This window comes from Dreissena polymorpha, chromosome 2, assembly GCF_020536995.1.
Source record: "Dreissena polymorpha isolate Duluth1 chromosome 2, UMN_Dpol_1.0, whole genome shotgun sequence".
Classification (NCBI taxonomy): domain Eukaryota; kingdom Metazoa; phylum Mollusca; class Bivalvia; order Myida; family Dreissenidae; genus Dreissena; species Dreissena polymorpha.
In genome coordinates this window covers 11,384,692-11,402,151 of record NC_068356.1, presented here as the reverse complement: position 1 = coordinate 11,402,151, position 17,460 = coordinate 11,384,692, and the positions used below count along the sequence as shown (strand labels likewise).

The window sequence follows — 17,460 nt, the reverse complement described above, 5'->3', positions numbered from 1 at the left end:
TAATATCTTGTTATCTCAGGTGAGCGACTTTGGGCCTTTCAGGCCCTCTTGTTGTTCTTATTTTTGAAAGATCATCTAATAAATGACCACACCCTCACACTATACCCCCCTCTCCACCCCCACCCCTCCCCCATCGTTGTATTGAGATAGGTCCCTTCACCTTTAAAAAGAAAAATAGATGAGCGGTCTGCAACCGCTAGGCGGTGCTCTTGTTTTTAACTCCCATGAGACATGTGTTTAAGCTATCCAATTAAATATCATAGTATAAATGGAGATTCATTTCTAAAAAGCATAACATTTGGTTTAAATAAAAATAGACAATATGTGGATTGTCTGTAAAATAGTACAACAAATTAATGCCAACATCATTGCAAAGTAAATTTGATCGTTAGCTTTTTATTTTAAATAGCGCATGCTATCCACACAAATCAAACATTAAACAAATTTTAAATGTTGTTTGAAAAACTTGCCATGTTAACATGATGGTGGTGTGACATCCATTTCTCATTCTGACCTTGAAACTTGGTTATTCAACATAAAATGTACGGCAAATTTGCTGAGACCATGGAGTGAAGCTAATTATTTTTTAATTTGCTGTCCCTGATGCTTTATATCTTCCGAGTTAACTCTTGGCAGTCCATTCTTCTGTTATGGTTTTTGGCACAGTAACAAGACATTAAATGACCTTAATGGTGGTTTATAGGGTTTTTTAACATTTCATTCCATATTACGTCTGTGTAATTGTCAGGTTTGAAACACAATTATGTTCATCTGCAATTTTCCTTTTTGGTTTAAATTGCCAGGGCAAAATGAAATCACATTAAATGTTCTAGTTTGGCCAACACAGCCATGGTGGCCCAGTCTCCTTCCACTGATTAGCGGACCATGCCATCTTCCTGTGCCACAAAAATACTCTCTTTGAAACACAAACCAGATATCAAATACCCTCTGCCAAAAATGAGACTAGGAGTTTTTCCATTATCAGGCAAGCACTTAAAAAACAGGGAATATCAAAGCAAGCTAAAACTCTCATCTTGCAATCATGGCGATGTACAACAAAGAAACAAGACAACATACATCTTAAAAAATGGTTTAATTACTGTGGACAATCAACAAATCCCCTTTAACCCAATTTGAATAATATTCTGGACTTTTTATCAAAATTATTTTCAGTTGATTTAAAATATAGTGGTTTAAATACAGCTAGAAATGCCCTCAGCATGTTCCTGAAAGTATGCAGCAACATGAATATTCATGAGAATGAAATTATATCAGGTTTCATGAGAGAATGCTTCAATGCCAGACCATCACTACCAAGATACAGCACTACATGGGATGTTAATGTAGTACTAAATTACTTGCACAAAATGAATACGGACACATTGTTAAAACTATCTCAAAAACTTTGTATGCTGTTCTTATTGATCACAGGACAGAGGTGCCAGACAATTCATTCTACTACACTTCTTGAGATTTCTTTTAATGATGACAATTCTTTAGTAACAATTCAGCCTTGAACTGTTCTAGCAATCAAAGCCAGGGAAGCACATCAAACCTATTGTGTTAAAATCATTATGGGGAGAAAGAAATCTTTGTATTGTGGACACGTTACTAAAATACATGGACCGTACAAAACACCTACATTGTAGTAATTACTTACTGTCAACTGTCAAACCATATAAAGCAGCATCACCAGCAACAATAAGTAGATGGGTAAAATCTGTGTATAAAGCTGCTGGTCTCGAGGACACATTTAAACCTCACAGTATGAGGGCAGCTTCAACATTGAAAGTTTAAGCATTTAGGTGTCTCATTGCAAAATATCTTGCACATGGCCGGCTGGTCAAATGCAAAAACATTTGCTTAATGTTATTCAAAAGAGGTTGACAATGTAAATCAACATTCTCTGGAGTTTCAGTCAGCTATTCTATGTGGAAAATAAACAACATGTAAATATTTTATCATGAATTCTTTTTTATTTCTTTATTCCTGTACAAATTTGCAGACATTCTCTAAAAATCTTGTGTGGGGCTCATAAAGGGGTTATGCAGGAGATGAAATTGATTAATTAACCGAGACTTACCTTCGTCGATGAAGGTAGATGGGTTGATTGTAATTTCATCTACTGCAAACCCCTTAAGAGCTCAACACGCCCTACCCAATCCCACCCATTACATCTTTTCAACAAATTTGATAAACACAAAAAAATAAGTATTCTTTAATGAATACTTTGCCAACTCTAAAGCCTGATGTTCTCGGCTGTGGTTGCTACGTCATCTCTCGTGTTGAGCTCTGAAGGGGTTTGCAGTCAACCTTTACCTTCCCATCTAAGAAGGTAAGTCTGGGTTAATTATTCAATTAAATTACATAAATGCACATATTGTTATTGTAACACTATCTTTAAGCTAATTTCCATAAAATTAATATTAACTTGTGCTAGTCTCACGATGACATTTCATATAGCATTTCCTAATGTGCACATATTTCAGAGAGCATACTGTTTGTTTCCTTCCAACATGAAGTTACTTTGCTTTTTACAAGCTGAAGTTACATCATTTTAGAAGAAAACCGAGGATGTGTTTATTCACTATACCTAAATTGTAAGAACAAGTTCAGTTAATATTTTGTTAGGATGTTTTGCTCAATAAAAGAGCTATTTGTCTATGATATTTCTTGGACAAGTAGTAAAGACAATTAATGTTACACTAAAATCTCTTGTAAAGAATCAAAAGTCAACTTGAATGAAACCTGTGTTTATGATGTTCAACCATTTTAACTGTGTGCAGTTGTATTTCACATAATGACATGATCTTTCAAGATTTTGCAATGTTATTAGGACAATCCTTTGTTTTATCTGGATCTTCATTATTGAATGTAGTCCCATCACATGTATAATTTTTCTGTTTTACATTTATTGGCCAACAAACACATAATCACATGTTGATTTTGAGATAGATGCTATCACAGACACATTTAATCGAGATAACAGCTTCAGGTATAAAAGCTAATGGCAATACTGTCATTGTATTGAGAGTGCAAATAGTGTCTGACTTAATTGACAATTAATAGAAATCTAAATGGGAATTCATTTTCCACTTAATGGATGCAAGTTTTAAATTATTAAATGCTTAAGTGCTCATAGCCTTTTCCCTTCAGATAGTTGTGAACTTACAACTACTGGCAAGCATTTGTTTAAAGCTCTGACAGTGTTTTTTCAATAATGTCTGCTGATGGAGACAATAGTGTCCAGCATAACTCTGGGCAACGTTAATAGCCACATCATGACAGATTGTACAAGCACACCTGTAAACATAGATATAGACTCCGGTGACAACCCCTGTGAGGATGTCATAATGGCGGATGGTACAAGCACACCTGTAAACATAGATACAGACTCCGGTGACAACCCATGTGAGGATGTCATAATAGCGGATGGTACAAGCACACCTGTAAACATAGATACGGACTCCTGTGACAACCCATGTGAGGATGTCATAAAAGCGGATGGTACAAGCACACCTGTAAACATAGATACAGACTCCGGTGACAACCCCTGTGAGGATATCATAATGGCGGATGGTACAAGTGACATTGCTGAACATGGATTCCTGCCTGTGAAAACAAAAACTTTTAGACCAAACTTGTGCAATCAAAAAGTGGAAGGCTCAAACTCTGTTAAAGTTTGTGATACACTCTCAGAGAGGCAAGATGACCCCTCAGGTATCTGTGGTGATTTACAGTTTACAAAACGCTCTGAGAGGAAGAGCATATATCTAGGTGCTGGAAATAGCGTGTGGCAGGTGGGTAACTTGTTTGTCAAGAAATTGAGCTGGTCTCTGGGTTATGCATGTACATAGAGTATTGTCCCATGTACATAGAGTATTGTCCCAGATAAACTTGTGCAGTCTGCACAGGCTAATCTGGAGCAATACTTTACTCGTATGCATTAAGCCTGGTTTTCTCAGGGACCAGCTCATATGTTCAATTCTTTCTTAAGGTCTTTTATTGTAAGGATAGAAATTATATCATGAATTATCTATCAATATTGTATAGTTTTATCTTTTATATTTAATCTAGACAGAAGTTTGTGTGGTGGAAGATTTTTATGGACATCTCAATTTCTATAGATTGTACCACTTATTACATAATTGAAGAAAACAATATGTACTTGATTAAATTAGTGAAATAAATAATTATGCTGATTTTCACCAATACAAATCAAATCAAGAAAAGTTTTCATGGCAAATAAAGCTTGTTGAATTTCATATTTATCAAGTTTTTCACAGATGTGTATGCCAATACGGTGTGGAAGGCATTAAGTGTTGAACTTGTTCCATCCATATATTCTTCCAGAAGCTAATGTTTTAACTCTTTAACTCTTTAACTAAAGTTTAATGACTTTAATTTAAAGATGATTGTGAAGGGGGGATTTTCACCTGCAACAATTTTGTCAGAATTAGCGGTATAGCACTTTGATTTTCAGATTAGAATATTAAGTCCCAAAATGTGGTGTGCTAACTGCTGTTTAATTACTGATTGGATCTATATCAAACTTTCATAGTTGAATAAACTTAATGTGTTGAGGATTGCAAAGAAAGGAGTTTTGGCTGTGACAATTTTTTGCAGAATAATAGTCCTGTGTTTTGCCACCATAGAATATTTAGTCTTAACATTTTGTGTTATTAAGTCCTCGTTAACTTCTGGGTGGATCTCGCTCAAATTTTTACAGTTTGATGACTTTAATGTGTAGATAATAGTATAGAAAGTAATTTTGACTGCGACAATTTTTTTTGTAGAATTATGACCATTTTTCAGTTTTTCCAATACATAATATATATATTTAAAAAATGTTGTGTGGTCAAGTCCTCTAGCTCACAGCATGGCGGATTTGCTATACATGTAACTTTCATAGATGAACGTATTGATGTTCATTATTGAAGGAATCTTGACTAAAAACCAATTTTGGCCCTTGGCTTTTTTGTCCCCTGTAGAATATTCAGTGGATTTGTCGATGTCCAAACATGTGTCTTTGGGACATGAGTGTCTGTGAAACATTTCTTGTTGTCTACACAATTTATTTTAAATGTATCTTCTTGAGATTTCCATGCTTGTTATTAAACCTTGAAGATGATGGCAAAGTCATTAGACTGTTACATTTGCTTTATTTGGGTACATTGGCATGTATACCTGATGATCGGTAGATAATTGATGTACCCTCAGGGATGGAAGGACCTCATAAACTTCTAAATGAACATGCATACAGTGGACAATGTTTCACCTGCAAGCAATATGTGATTATTCAGTTGAAATGATCGCTGTAAATAGCAAATAAGTTGTGCTTAATGTATTCACGGTTTTCGTTTTGTTTCACCTCAGCAACAACTGCAAATTTATTTATTTAATTTTTATTTATTTATTTACATTTAAGGTCAAAAGCGCATACACATATATGACACATAAGACAAAGATTATATCACAGATTAACAAACAATATATCACAGGTTTCAAAGAATTAAGACTACCAGTAGGCTGATTAAAAGAAATCACAATTTAAGAGCAACAAATAAAGTTATGATTATACTGAAGGTCAAACTACAGAACATTAAATACTGAAGGTCAAACTACAGAACATTAAATACTGAAGGTCAAACTACAGAACATTAAATACTGAAGGTCAAACTACAGAACATTAAATACTGAAGGTCAAACTACAGAACATTAAATACTGAAGGTCAAACTACAGAACATTAAATACTGAAGGTCAAACTACAGAACATTAAATACTGAAGGTCAAACTACAGAACATTAAATGCTAAATTTTGTTCTTGGTATACAAAGTAAAACTATGGCATTAAATTCAGTATAATATCATCAAAAACAAAATGTTTTTAATTTTTTGCTTTCATAATCTTTAAGTATTTTATACTTTACAATGTGGTATTTACTGGCACATGCTATTATTTTTTGGCGTAGCTGTGTAACGTCACTTTTGACCTTACCTGACCTTTGTAAGTGTCCAATAAAATTCAATAAAATTTCCCGCAGCTAGACACGAATGAATACACTTCATTTATTTCATTTGCTGATTTGAGCATTCCACCAGAACATTGGAAACATGATCGCGTCTTTGTAACACTGTTTTACTGCGTGTTCAGCATGAAACAATTTTATCTCTAATGAAAAGGCTTGATAGATAGAACAGTTTTACATTCAACTCTTGACATCAATACAGTTTGTGCATGCACCTTTTATTTTCCGAGGATTGCCAGTGCCAGAGCCTTTGTACTTAAAGGCTATGTTCTCATATTTAGTAATTACTTCCATATTCCTGTCTGTGTACTAGTATACTTTAGTTCATAAAAGTATTGTTTTTCCCTATCCTGAGTATTCGTTTTGGCCAAACCATTTTACATTGTTTCAAAATTGAACATTTAACATGTAAAAGTATAAAGTTTTAAACAAGCTGTGGTTCCAACAGTGGAAGCGTGACCTCACTTTAATACATTGCATTCCAATCCCCAAGGTATCAGGGTCAGTTCGCGGCCAGTAAATAAATCGTTATATAATATAGGTGCTATTGCATGAACTAGGTGAACTGGAATTTTCTTTAGACCAGAAATATGTTATATGAAGATATTCAGTGATATAATTATGGTATGTCAATAAATGATTTTTAATGTGTTTTCAACAATACCATGATTAATATTAGTTTTGATTAATTTAACAAGAATTATTCCACCATATTGACTAATGTATTAAGCATGAGCACGATGATTCTCGATACTGTTAATAATCGAATCAAATAGCAATGCCCGACAAACCACAAAAACAGGTTTGTTAGAAGAACGCGCGTATAAATATTTAAAATATGTACGGATACTTTGCGTGTGGCCGGTTGACTCATATGTTTTAATTTCACTTCCATTCTTCTTTTGGTTTTCTGTTTTGTATCTATAGTTTATGACCAGCAATATGTAATAATGTAAAATAAGCCGCAAAAAATCCGCATAACATCCTGTACTGCGTGTGATGCAGCTGAGAACTGCACAGAAGACGACATTCGCTATCTTTGATCTCATTCATTGAACTCTTTACCTTTTAACAACTCCAACCACAATCAACGCCGTATATCTTTTTAAAAAGATATTTCTTGTTTAAACTGCCATCATACAGAGGAATATCCAAATGTTGATGCAATGCATTTATTTTAACTAAGTTTCTACATTTACGGAAAGTTTCTTAATACTATATTTGTATGCATCTAAAAAAAATTACATGAAACTGTATAAATATTTCTAAGCATCAGGCAACTTAGAGTAATTATAGTTAATAATGACAATTGTAATAAAAAATGGATGCAAAATTCCAGTGGGATTTACCCTTTATAAATGTGTTAACAATAAATATGTATGATACTTGTAGTTTGTATTTAACTGTTATATCCACTAGAAATATACTACACTTCAACACCGTTATTTCAAACACCGATAATCCGAAGTCGCCGTTATTTCGAAGTATTTTTCAGGTCCCGATTTTGGTTCTCCTTTGTTTAATGTAAAATTTCATTGTTAATCCGAACTTTGTTAAACCGAAGAAAAATTGGAAGTGATTCAGTCGGTCCCAACACTATAATTCGCACCTAATTATGAATCTTTAATCCGAAGTCAAAACTGCAAAATACGGTGCGTAATTTCACACCTTTGTCGTGGCGCGTCAAAAGCCGAGCATTACACCTTTGTCGTCTGCGCGAACGCCGTTGTTCAGAGATACATCGCGTATTAGTTAAAAAAAAAGTTTCATTTCCGAAAATGTATTTATATGTATGTATGTCTGATAATTTGTGCTATTCTTTATATTTTATATGTTCTGTAATTAGACAAAAATAAAAACAAGAAAAAGAATCGTTTTATTCCTCCGTTAGTTACAAGTAGAAATCTATTTGCTATCTGACTAGTTAACGCTTTTAAGTAAGCGTGTAACAAAATCATGTGAATTCCACAATGTTTTATTTTTACAGAATCAAAGAAGTCTTTTGTCAAATGTTTATTTCGAATTATCGTTAATCCGAAGTTTTTTCAACGGTCCTGACGACTTCGAAATAACGGTGTTGAAGTGTACATAATTATATTTAAAATGTTGTACCTAAACTGTATTAGCTGTCAATATGTCCCGTACCCATTCACTGAATAGTCCAAGCTTAACTACTCATCTAAATGTTGGTTTCTGTGTAGGCTTTAATAAGGTAAACTAGGCAACATCTCTTTATAATTGTTTATGCAACAGTTGATCTATTGTTAATTGCTAAAAAATTGGTTGACAAAGTACGCGAAACTGTAGTCACATTTTAAAGTCGTATTTCTCGAAAACGACGTCAGCGCCGGAATAGTCAAAATCGCGTTCCCAGCCACATTTGAAACTTCATACAAGCATTCATAGTAATTGTTTGTGTCAAAACTCTGACCTGCAATTGAGCATGAAATAACAACTGCAGGTAACAACAGTTCAACTACTCCTTCTCCTCTGTTTCTACCAGAGATATTGAAACAAACTTTACATATGTGTTCAGGGTAATCATTAACAGTCACTGAACAAGACATATGACGATGACTAGCTTTAATGTTGGATTATGCCCCCTTTTGTAAGTATAGAAGTCTGTTCAAGGTTTGTGGGAATGATAACATCTTGGTTCAGGTTTGCATGCAACAAGTACATATCTCTGTAACCACTACAGATACTCAAATCATACTGCACACATGTCCTCAAATCATACTGCACACATGTCTTCAAATCATACTGCACACATGTCCTCAAATCATACTGCACACATGTCTTCAAATCATACTGCACACATGTCCTCAAATCATACTGCACACATGTCCTCAAATCATACTGCACACATGTCCTCAAATCATACTGCACACATGTCCTCAAATCATACTGCACACATGTCTTCAAATCATACTGCTCACATGTCCTCAAATCATACTGCACACATGTCTTCAAATCATACTGCACACATGTCCTCAAATCATACTGCACACATGCCTTCAAATCATACTGCACACATGTTCTCAAATCATACTGTACACATGTCCTTAAATCATACTGCACACATGTCCTCAAATCATACTGCACACATGTCTTCAAATCATACTGCACACATGTCCTCAAATCATACTGCACACATGTCCTCAAATCATACTGCACACATGTCCTCAAATCATACTGCACACATGTCCTCAAATCATACTGTACACATGTCCTCAAATCATACTGCACACATATCCTCAAATCATACTGCGCACATGTCTTCAAATCATACTGCACACATGTCCTCAAATCATACTGCACACATGTCTTCAAATCATACTGCACACATGTCCTCAAATCATACTGCACACATGTCTTCAAATCATACTGCACACATGTCCTCAAATCATACTGCACACATATCCTCAAATCATACTGCATACATGTCTTCAAATCATACTGCACACATGTCCACAAATCATACTGCACACATGTCTTCAAATCATACTGCACACATGCCGTCATGAAAATCATGCAAGGTTTCTGACTAAGGCCCATAATTCTGACCTCCATTTGAGCATAATAATGCCCCTTTTTGTACTTATTTATTAGCTCATCTATTTATTTTTTTTAATTATGAGCTATTGTTATCACCTTGGCGTCTGCGTCCGGTTAAGTTTTGTGTTAAGGTCCACTTTTCTCAGAAAGTATCAATGCTATTGCATTCAAACTTGGTACACTTACTTACTATCGTGAGGGGACTGGGCAGGTAAAGTTAGATAACTCTGGCGTGCATTTTGACTGAATTATGTGCCCTTTTTATACTTAGAAAATTGAAAATTTTGTTACCGGGTAAGTTTTGTGTTAAGGTCCATTTTGTTCCTTAAGTATCAAAGCTATTGCTTTCATACTTGCAACAATTACTAACTATCTTAAGGGGACTTTGCAGGCAAAGTTTTGTAACTCTGACTGGCATTTTGACAGAATTATGGGCCTAGAAATTGAAAATTTGATTAAGTTTTGTGTTTTGGTCCACTTTACTCCTAAAGAATCATAGATATTGCTTTCATACTTGGAACACTCTCAAACTATCATAAGGGGACAGTACAGGACAAGTTGCATAACTCTGGTTGTCATTTTGATGGAATTATGGCCCTTTTTTGACTTAGTAACTTTGAATATATGGTTAAATTTTGTGTTTAGATCCACTTTACTTCTAAAGTATCAAGGCTATTGCTTTCGAACTTCAAATACTTTCATGCTTTCATGAGGGTACTGTACCTGGCAAGTTGAATTTTACCTTGACCTTTGAATGACCTTGACTATCAAGGTCAAATTATTAAATTTTGATAAAAATTGCCATTACTTCCTTATTTATGAGTAGATTTGATTGATATTTTGACATAACAACTCTTACCTGACATACCACAATAGACTCCACCCAAACCATCCCCCACATGCCCCCACATGCCCCCAGAATCCCCCCCAAAAATAATTTTTTGTTTTCATTTGTTTTAAAGATCATATAATAAATGACTACACCCTCACCCTTACCCCCCCCCCCCCCCCCCCCCCCCCCCGTCCCCGTCCCCCCCGTCCCCCCCCCCCCCCCGCCACAATTTTTATTTTTTTATTTTATATTTTTGAAATACTGTCCAACCATCCCACCCAAACATTTTTTTTCTTATTTTTATAAGAGGATGTAATAAATGACCACACACCCACACTTAACACCCCTCTCCACCCCTCCCTCCTTTGTGATTGAAGTATTGAGATAGGTCCCATCACCTTTAAAAGAAAAATAGATGAGCGGTCTGCACCCGCAAGGCGGTGCTTTTGTTTAGGCTTATGTTTGTCTGCAACAAGTCCATATCTCCATGTCTACAACTCGTATTATACTAAACCTTAACTATGTGTAAAGGCTTTACAAGGACCTACCAGATTGACCAGCCTTTAAGAAGGATTAGGCCCCCTTTTTACTTCACTAAGTAATTTTCAGGTTTGCATTTAAGTAGAAATTCTGGTAAAAGTTTTGAAGCAACAAGTGCATATCTCTGTCACTACTACAGATTTTCAAATCATACTTGACAAATGTCTGTGTGGTTGTCATGCAAATGGCACTGACCAAGGCCAATAACTTGGCTTGAAACAACTTGTATCTTTAGCTGACATGCCGCCCTTCCATGGGGTGGAAATTGGGGCCAGTTTTATCAAGGTAATTGTTGCTTAACATAAAAAAATAGTATGTGCTCAATATCTTCTTTAAGGATTAAAATATTGTGGTGAAATTTAGTTTGAAGAGAGGTTACAGGCTCATAAAGAAAGGGGTTGCATTTGGTGCTGTGGGGGTCAAGGTCACTGTTACTAAAAATAGAAAATATACTTTCAGCTTGATAACTTTAGTTTGAACAGAGTATTGTGCGCTACATGTATTTTTATGCTTTCCATATATATATATATATATATGGGGAGCATATAGTTGCCAGTTTGTACTTCCGTACTTCATTCCATCACACTTTTGTTACAGTTTCTCATAGCGCCTTTAATATTTTTCCGATCTCTTACATATTTGGCATGTAGGTACCTTGCATGGACCTCTACCTTTTGATGAGGTTAGAGGTCACTGGGGTCAAGGTCACCAAGGCTAATAATAGATTTTTCCGTCACATTTTTGTTACAGTTTATCATAACGCCTTCAATATTTAACAGATCTCTTATATATTTGACATGTAGGTACCTTGCATGGACCTCTACCTTTTGATGAGGTTTGAGGTCACTGGGGTCAAGGTCACTGAGGCTAATAATAGATTTTCTCAAGGTCACACTTTTTTCCACACAATTAACCCATATATTGACAAAGCATTATTGGGGAGAAACTGTAGAAACAAAATATAAAGTACATCAGGCTCGATGTACGACATGTCAAATGATTCTGGAACCATGGTAAACAATAGAAAATAATGACGATTGTTAATAATCAAGTTACAATGTATACAAATGTACATACAAATGTAACAAAACATTCTAGAACTTTGCAAAAATTATACGGTCTACAATATCGAAATATACATATTCATTCACATTTACCTGTATTTCACAGCGAACCACCAAGGCCGTGGTGGTCCACCGCAATCATGGTGGTCCACCGTGAGATCAATTTCCTGATAACGCAGAGACTGACACCGCAATTCGCCACGGCGAAATCACCGTGTTCAACGGTGTATCGTGGGGAGATAGTAATTGTCCACTCTGGGCTTAATCATGGTGATGCAATGTGGATGGCAGAAATTGCGCTAGACATAGTGTAACATAGATGCAGACCTATAATCAGATTACATTTGTTTTAAGTTGGGTCAAGAGCCATTTGCCGGTAACTGAAAATCGAAAAATGGTTTCCACTCAATAACGTGAACTTGGAGATATTTGTGTCATAATTTTGTGTTAAGGTAGCTTAAATGCAGACCTTGCTTGCAAAGTTATTTCAATTAAAAAAACTAATATTGGTAAAAATTTGACAATCTAATTTATGGCATGGTCAAATATCTGGTTTTAATTAATAAATGTTCAGCATAAAGTTTACATATACTATAAAACTTTAACATATATTATTTAATTTCAAATATGCCTTTGTTGGCATCATATCAGGTTACTTACAGACGATGAATATTGTACTGTGAACAATAAAGGGTAGTGGAAAATGCTGTCATGGGACAGTTCTTGTTAATATTCCATTGTTTATGCTTTAAATATGTAACTTTTGGAATTTCAATATCAATATTCTTGTTACAGAGTGTATGGTTTGGTTTGTTTTGTTTGATTTTATAATACAACAATCTTCAGTAGTATATAAATATACTTTTAACTCTTTCAGTGCTTGAACCAAATTTTGAAGGCCTTTGCAAACAGTTTGGATCCTGATGAGACGCCACAGAACGTGGCGTCTCATCAGGATCCAAACTGTTTGCTATTCTGATAGTATTCTTTAAGAAAAATCGAAGAAAATGCTAATTTTAGAAATTCAGCAGGCGACATTTTAGCAGACGACAAATTTCCCAGCATGCAAAGGTTTAATTACGGTACTTTTTGCTTTCTCCAATCCTATTCGCATATTTAAAAAATGTCCAGTCTGCGGATGAATAATACTAATAATTCTTATTAGTATACTAATACTATACCATACTAGTATAGGTAATAATACTAATTATTCCTAACCATAAAATACAATTTTTATTTAATGACATCATTTGATGTTTATACTTTGAAGTGTTTTTCGGATAACTTAAGCCATTTTCTGTTGTTTGTTTTCAATATAATGACCTATTTTATGAAAAAATGATGGGTTAAAGAGAATTCCGGGTAAGTGTTGAATGCATATAAGTTTATTTTCATCATACGAGAATATGCACCATGTCCATTGGCCAAAGCTTATTGTTCAGGTTTTCTAAGCCTAGCTAAATTGACTTCTCTGTATACAAACATTACTAAAGTCATCTCGATTATTCTCGTTGACATTCTTTATAAGATTTTCTCTTCATTCCATGCACAGCAAACCTCTGTGGACTAGTGGTTTATGACCATCGTATAAATTGTTGGGAACTGTTCATTTAATAACAATTTATTAATTTTGTAACACGCCACTTGAATTCCATACAGACTTCAATGTCCTCAAGCAGTATGAAGACTTATTGATTACCGAGGTAATATTGACAGAAAATAACAACGTTTTGTCAAATGGCATTACCAAAATGAAGTACATGTATGTTCATTTTATAGTTCACATTTTACAATGGCATTCATTTTCGTCTGGTGAACATTTCGTTATAGAATCACCCTTATTATCATTCTGCTCTTTTGCTCTTTTGCAGTCCCATAATCAATCAAATTAAGTTAACCTTTCTTATTAAAGTTGAGTTATAAAGGCTTCATCCCCAACCCTAAGATACCACTGAATGGTTTATCATGCGTTATAAACATAATCATTTATTAATACTCAAAAAGAAAGTTTAAACATATAAATGGAGTTTATACAGATTTTATTGATATTTTTACAGACAAAAAAGAAGACCTTGACTTTCCATTGTCCCACTCGGACTAGCAGATTAATTTGTTACTTGTCCAGACCTATATCAATTTTATTTTGGACAACTACAATACCTTAAATGTCGAGCCCTGATATAAGATTGTCTTTTTTGTTGATATGTACCATTTCTAAAAAAGTGTATATTAATCAACAAAGTCATATCTTTGAACTATATTTCAGGGGCAGCACTCTCTTTTTGTCAATATAAACATTTTAAATGCTAACTATCACATGACATTAATAAGAGCAAACATATTTCTGAAAGCTGCATGCAGTGTTGATGACAGTGTTAATGAGTATGAGTCCAACTGGCCTGAGGACAGCAGACCAAGCTGGCGCATCAATTCAAACTGTGAGTCTCTCATTGCATGGGTCTGGTGACAGCAGGTAAACAATAGAACGTGCTGCCTCTTGCCAAACCTAAACCTGATTCTGTTACTGTCATTACAATTATCTGTTTGACCAATCAAGTCTGAATTCCGTAAATATTACTTAAAACCAAAACAATTGTGCATGCCCACTTATAAAAAAGGTGTAATCTGAGTATGCAAAGTTGTAAATTTTCAGAATGTGATCCACATAATTTTTTGCAGAAAAATATTAGTTTGTAAGAATGAAGGTACATGCTGGGCTACCCTTGTTACTTTAATAAAGAAAAAAATATAATAAATGAAATATGCCTACAATTCATTATTAATGTAAGATTTCAACTATATATTTTAAGAGCATAAGAACTTCAAAAAAGAAAATTAAGAAGATTCAAAGAAAAATCTTTGAAATGTGTCTTTATGTTACTCTTTGAAATGTGTCTTTATGTTGAAACATGTATTGAGAATTATTGATTATTGTTAAAATAAGATACCCTAGATTTAGAAAACATGGAAAGCCATGTCTGATTCGGGTCTTCATGCCAGACAAAGGAATTAATTGCTATTGGACACTTTCCTGGAATTATATATTATTAGTTACACCGTTTGTAACTGACGGTGTATGGGATATACACCCTCAGTAATTTCATACCATACTCGAGCTTAGTTACACCGTTAGTAACTGACGGTGTATGGGATATAAAATCTCAGTAATTTCATACCATACTCGAGCTTCGTAACTGTGTAACGATTATATCTCAGCCGACTACTCGATTACTGGGTAGTATGGAAATAACTCGGAGTGTATGGAAAATACTCCATGGGCACGTGACCGCTCTAAGCCAATTGGAATAGGTCATTTTTGTAGGAGGTGAGATATATATTTAATATTTGGTATCTAGCAACCTGTTTTATTTTAATAGACATAAAAAAAGTAGTCAAAAAGCTAATAGAGTAACACCATAAATACATAAATGAAACAATTGTATTAGTTTTCATGAGGGTTATTTTGCTTATGCAAATTAAATTCATTTTCAAATTTGTTAATCTTTTTTTTTAAATTGACAATTGGCCAATCTGAGGAACATACTCTTTCAATTGTTAACAGTGTTCAATTCATTGTGGTAATACTAATGACACTTAGTGCTTTGCTTACTATGAACAATTTATTCAATTAAATTTAAACTGAAGGTATTTGGATACACGGGTATTAAAGCTGCATTTTGGTATGTATAAATCTGTAATAGTTAATTACAGTGATTAATTGCTTATTGATCCTTAATTGATGCATATGTATATATAGGCTAGCAGTGGCTCATGCAATACCTTTGGTTGTCATTAGTGGTCAAGCCGCCAAAAACCTGTCACTTAATGGGCTGATTAGAGATGAGTATCATAGGTCACTTTGCTATTGGTGATATAAACACATGAATTTTAAATTGATGATTTTTTATTATTCATAGGACCTAAATGCTTTTGAGTATTTTAGTGCTATCTGTAGGACAGCATGGCATTTATTGGAATGGTAAGTCACAAATAGTGCATGCCTTGCAAATTGTTGTAACTCTCAGAACATACCTTTCAATTGCAATATGTTTGTAAATACATTAAAATATTTAGGCACCCAAGATGTTATATAATCTTAGACACAACTCAGTTTTCAAAATTATGTTATAGCTTTTTATATCGCAAGTTTGAAATGAACACAACCAATTCAAATATATTAAGAGTGTTCTTAAAGCACAGGTCAAGATGTTGTTGTTGTTTTTTTCAAATAATTGATAGAAAAGCTAATTTAAGCTTCATTTTGGGAAAAAAGGGCTTAATGCGTATGCATTAATTGTCATCCCAGTACAAGAGACTCTCTTTAAACGAAAAACACCAAAAAATCTGAATGTGGCATCCTTGATTAGCTTGTGCGCATTTCACAGGCCAATCAGTGTGCACAGGCTTATCTTATTTGACATGCAGTAAGCCCCGTTTTCCCTGAAATATGTACAGATTTCAATGATAAACACTAGACTGGCCAATGTCGTCTTACAAGCTATTAAACACTATTAGTCATATACACCCACTGCAGTGTACCAGTGGTGAACAATAAACAGGCAGATGTGGTGGTTATAGTTCCTAGTGTAGTAGAGCAGACGCTCCTAGCATTCGTTGTCTACATAATTTTACTGCAGGTAGTGCAACAGGCAGACTGGTTATTGTTCCTAGCGTAGCGTAACTGAGAAAGAAAATCTGTTAGCGTAGTACATGTAATTATGTTTTGTTTTTGTGACACTTGAATAAGATGTATTATTTAATACTCTATTATAATTGTATGTGTATTCACAATACTGCATTTTGGTGAACAATTGCTTTAACTGGGGAAAATGTATTGCATGTGCAGTTTGTTGTTACATAATTATGCTTCAGCTAAGGAAGCTTAGTTGAATGGACAGCTATCTCTGCTGTAGTCTATGTGATGCAAGACATGATAAATTGATAATACCCAACCTGTTTAACAGTACTAAAGTGTTATTGTTATCTATACGATCTTTGATAGTTCTGACATAGATTTGATTCCAATGGTATAGATTTGTTTTCAATTTTTATAAGCAGTCCATAATTGAATTCTCTGTCTGGTTGCAGAGTTATATTATTGGAGTGTATAATGCAAAAATAGGCACTTATTGAAACAATATGATTTACTTCTATGTAAATAATATCCAGAAAACAGATTGTAGTTTGATTATGGTAGCCATAGCAATGTAGCACCATTAAAACATAATTTTCCTGTGCCTTTCATACTGGAAATGGTAAAACACTGCAGGAAACAAGGAACTTAAGTTAATAATTTGCCTCTATTAAATGTTAGTATTGAAATTTGTTTAATTTTATTGTATTATTCTAAACTTTTGAGGACATGTGTCATTGACATTTTCTCTCATGCCTTTATGTTTGTGTGAATATATCCATATATCAGTATGTCATTATACT

The 17,460-nt window shown here is 34.3% G+C and overlaps 1 protein-coding gene across 1 annotated transcript in view; it reads left to right on the top strand.

Annotated features, from left to right (window-relative positions):
- Positions 1–3,055: 3,055 nt before the first annotated feature.
- Positions 3,056–17,460, top strand: part of LOC127865828 (serine/threonine-protein phosphatase 6 regulatory ankyrin repeat subunit C-like) — a 71,695-nt gene continuing 57,290 nt past the window's right edge. Inside the window, exon 1 of the mRNA XM_052405854.1 lies at positions 3,056–3,800. Within this exon, the coding sequence (XP_052261814.1) occupies positions 3,231–3,800 (570 nt within the window). The 5' untranslated portion in view covers positions 3,056–3,230. The remainder of the gene's footprint in view (positions 3,801–17,460) is intronic.